This window comes from Egretta garzetta, unplaced genomic scaffold (genome assembly GCF_000687185.1).
Source record: "Egretta garzetta isolate BGI_Z169 unplaced genomic scaffold, ASM68718v1 scaffold151, whole genome shotgun sequence".
Classification (NCBI taxonomy): domain Eukaryota; kingdom Metazoa; phylum Chordata; class Aves; order Pelecaniformes; family Ardeidae; genus Egretta; species Egretta garzetta.
The window spans coordinates 1,752,004-1,756,506 of NW_009258615.1; the positions used below are offsets into that span (position 1 = coordinate 1,752,004).

The 4,503-nt window shown below is 40.9% G+C and overlaps 1 protein-coding gene across 1 annotated transcript; it reads left to right on the forward strand.

The window, feature by feature from the left end:
• Nucleotides 1-2,282: 2,282 nt before the first annotated feature.
• Nucleotides 2,283-3,913, forward strand: C1QTNF7 (C1q and TNF related 7). Its single transcript, XM_035903496.1, has 2 exons — nucleotides 2,283-2,535; nucleotides 3,282-3,913. Exons 1-2 carry the CDS (start codon nucleotides 2,298-2,300, stop codon nucleotides 3,911-3,913), a joined length of 870 nt encoding a protein of 289 aa, XP_035759389.1. The 5' UTR covers nucleotides 2,283-2,297.
• The last annotated feature ends 590 nt before the right edge of the window (nucleotides 3,914-4,503 follow it).

Consider the following 4,503-nt stretch of genomic DNA (forward strand, 5'->3'; position numbering starts at 1 on the left):
AACCCCGTTCCCCTCACCTTCCCCTAATGACTTTTTTCCCATGGCCTCAGCAGAAACACATGTCCCAGACTAATTAATTTCCTGTAGGCACATGAGAAGAACAGCAGGGGAGGTCTGGGAGCTGGAGACAGCTTCACGCATCAATAAGTTACTGGCCAGCCAGTGACAGGAGCAGCTGTGTGAAGGCTCTTACTCTGATTTGTAAAAGATCCTGGACATAGGCAAAATCAGCAGTTGTTGAGGTTGGTTTTGCTTGGCTTACGTGCAATGCAGTGTGGGAACATCTAGCCTACTGATTCAGACTTTCATCTGGCAAAGGGCAGTTTTTGTTCCAGTCCTTGATCCTTAGGCCGTGTCTGCTTCTTATCCATCAGCATTGCATAAAATGCATATGCAGCCTTAGGCATGAGCTCCCTCCAAGCTTAAAGTTGTTCTCCTCTGCAGAGAGCTTTGTTATCCCTGATTTAAGTCCTATGAAAATCCTCGAGCTTTATTTGGGTACACTCAGTAGTACCTCAGAGCAAACATAGCTGTGCAGTTTGTGCTTGTAGCTAACTACTGCCTTGGAGTCACCATTAGCTGCTCTGCTGTAATGTGAAGCATTCATATGTTAATCCTCTCTTGGAGGCTGTTGTGCCTGGCTGTACTGTAAGGCTTTACCAAATGACAGCAAAATTAATAGTTCAGTTTCTGCCAATTTGAGACAAGATGCTTAATATGAAAAGAAGAATATACAACACTGAAAAGAATTTTTGAGCATTGCTTATTTCTCTCCAACTACAATATTTTCATGGGGTTTTTTGCATTGCAATTGATACCAAGACAGTTTCTAATTTTCTATTCTGTAGAACAGAAAAGATTCTTCGTAAAGACTGTGTATGTGTATGTGTTATGTGTATGTGTATATGTATATGTGGGTCTTTTCCCTGCTGAATAGATTTGACCATGCCATATACCAGTTGAAATACCACGAACTGCATACAAATGTAACGGTTTGGGGTTTTACATCAGTCAGTGCCAATCAGTATCACAGAGAAGGGAATGGGAACAATGATTTCTAGATTAATTCCCTTTGCAGTTTCTTTAACTCTGAGGTGGAGAATGAATCTGAGTTTCCCTGTAAAAAAAGGTATTCCCACAGATTTTTTCAGAATCCCCCACTCCATTTCTTCTTTTTCTCCCCACAGAAACCAGTGGACTCTGATTTCCTTGAATGCTGTAAATGAGCTCTGAAGGAATGGACAACTCCAACAAAACACCCCACACCGGTCTTCTGAGAAGCCATCAAGGGAACTAGAAAAAAGAGCTTGACTTGCAAAATCTCACCTGACCCATGACTGACTCTCTGCTAATGCAACTCTAATTTAAGACACCTTTGTACATCAGGTACTGCAACTCCCCAGCATGTTACTGTTTGTACAGTGGTTTTTCTTTAGTCTCCCAGTATATAGTGGAACAAATACAATTTACATTCAATCATTTACGAAAACACCCAAATACTATATATCAAGCTTTAAACAATTTTCTTGCAAGATATTGCAACACATTTAGTTTCATATGACAGTCCAAGCCAGGCTTAAAAAACCCCAACCTGTTAGCAGCCCATTCTCACTCCATCTGTTCCCCACAGGGCAGCTGCCTGATTCAACCCGACTGATTAGTGTGAAATGGTTATTTGTGCTGTGGTCATCAGGGTTTCCAGCCAGGCGCTGAAGCCCTAGCTCTCTTACTGGTATCCTTTCTGCAAGCTCAGCAAGTTTCTGCTGCGGCTATTCAGGTTAGAGATTAATTTGTAAACATAAGGGCAGATTTCAAAATTAAATGAAGGTGTAAGCTTTGTCCTCACTAGAAGAGACTGCTCCTACGGGCACACCCTCCTAGCACAGATATAACTCCCTCCAGCAAGAGGGCTTTTCTCCATACAGCTTATACAGATCCCAAAGACAAAATAAACTATGCAAGCAAGGGACTTTTCATTGAAAAATCCAGATTCTTTTTTTAACATGTCAAAATTTGGTCCAAAAAAGCTAATATTCACTAGTTACACTATGTCAGTCTACAGGCTACTTGGAAGACATACAGTAATGTATACGGTGACCATAAAAAGGACAGACTTTCCCCCTTGCCTCCTACATGGATTCTGGTAATGCAGAAATCCCAGGCTGATCTCTGCACGTGTACCTGTACATAATGCACCACAGTGTCACACTTATTAGCATATCCAGAGCCATCTCCATGTGACTAGAGTGCTATAATATGCATAGTCTTATCTGTATGTATTTTTTCCAGATCCAAGGATGTTTGTGTTGCTTTACATTACAAGCTTTGCCATCTACACAAGCGAACAACCTCTTCAAAGTCAGTTCAAAGGAGAAAATTACTACACCAGATACATCTGTAGCATCCCTGGTTTGCCAGGCCCTGCAGGTCCCCCCGGAGCCGGCGGAACCCCAGGGCCACACGGACGCATTGGTCTTCCAGGAAGAGATGGTAGAGATGGCAGGAAGGGAGAAAAAGGTGAAAAGGGGAGTGCAGGTATTGAATATTTATGTCACCTAACACAGTAGTACAACAAAGTAAGACCTTTCATCGTCACTGTTATACATACATACATACATACATACGATATATATATACACACAATGAATGTGTGTATGTGCCTGTGTGGGTTTGTGTGTGATGCATATATATATAGTAAGAGAAAAAATATGCTGATATCTTTTAGATATGGCTAATATGCATATATTGAAATCTGTGTAGATAACTGTAAATGCATAGCCTTCCTGCACACAGATGCTAAGAAAAGGTTGGGGAGAAATGAACCATGCATGGTGTGAAATAAATGGTCTCATTTGTGCCATTAGCCAGGAATAAAAGATGAGCAGGTATTTAGGTACACACTAAAAATGCTCAAATAACAGGAGATACTTAGTGCACAGGTGTCATTATACAGGTAGCCATGCTGCTGTCCTTCCCATCAGCAGTGCCCATAGTTCAGTCAGCAATGGACTGATTACACATAAAATTCTTCAACGCATAATCAAGACATATGAAGGAAAGTAGGAATATAGAAACAAAGGACCCCGGGCTGTGGAGCCCGGTCCTCTGTTCCAAGCTACCATTCCTTTCACAATCTTACTAGAAGATTTTGAAAGTATTTCTGGAGTATTTTGAAATTCTGACCGTGTTTTTCTTGTTTGTTCAGGCACACACAATAGCCCACACAATCATTTACTGAGATGATATGTGCAACGATTAACTAACTAAAAATGTTTTTGAAGGTTTAAGAGGAAAGACTGGGCCATTAGGACCAGCTGGAGAGAAAGGAGACCAAGGTCAGTCTGGTAAAAAAGGACCTGGAGGATTGACTGGTGCCAAAGGTGAAGTAGGTCCAGCTGGACCACCTGGACCTAAGGGAGATAAAGGAGACCGAGGAGAGCCAGGTGCACCAGGGGTCTGTAAGTGTGGAAAGATAGTGCTGAAATCTGCCTTTTCTGTTGGCATCACCACCAGCTACCCAAAGGAAAGATTACCAATTGTATTCAATAAAGTCCTCTTCAATGAGGGGGAGCATTACAACCCTTCCACAGGGAAGTTTATTTGTGCCATCCCAGGGATTTATTATTTTTCTTATGATATCACCTTAGCAAACAAGCATCTTGCAATTGGGCTGGTTCACAATGGGAAGTACCGGATAAAGACATTTGATGCAAACACAGGCAACCACGATGTAGCTTCTGGATCCACAGTGATCTACCTTCAGCCAGAAGATGAAGTATGGCTTGAGATCTTCTACACTGACCAAAACGGTCTCTTTTCTGATCCAACGTGGGCAGATAGTTTGTTTTCTGGATTTCTCTTATACGTTGATACGGATTACCTTGACGCTTTATCGGATGAAGATGAGCTCTGAAGCAGATGATGCCAAATGACATTTAAACAGGACACCCCAGCACAGGATGTTACCTGGTGGGGACAGAAAGTTGAAAAAAATAATCTGGGCGTTTATTTTTGCTTTGATAGGAACCAAATCTAAGGTTATACAGATCTGTCCAGAATCTAAGCTGGATTTTTTACCGAACAGCAGGGATATCAAAAGGAATTGTAATTAACAAAAGACTGCATCACTCCAGGACTGGCTCCTCCTGAAAGCTATGTTTATAATACTATTTAAACAAATTTAAGATACTGTACATTGGATTTTATATAAAATATATTAAGTTGCAATGTAGAATGGATATTTTGTATATGACATTAAAGTAAAACTGAACAACTGACAGCAGTATCATCTTTGGTCATTTTAAGACAGGAAATACATTAAACCAGAGAAAACATTGATTTTAAAAAAGGAGAGGAATAAAATAGGGATGGCTGCTTCAGGATGCAGCTGAACAGGTTACAAGGACAGTCCCATCTGATATTTACACCAACAAATGGTATCCATAATTAACTAGCCTCCTAATAAATACATGAAGATTTGTACTAGTTGAGGACTACCCAGTG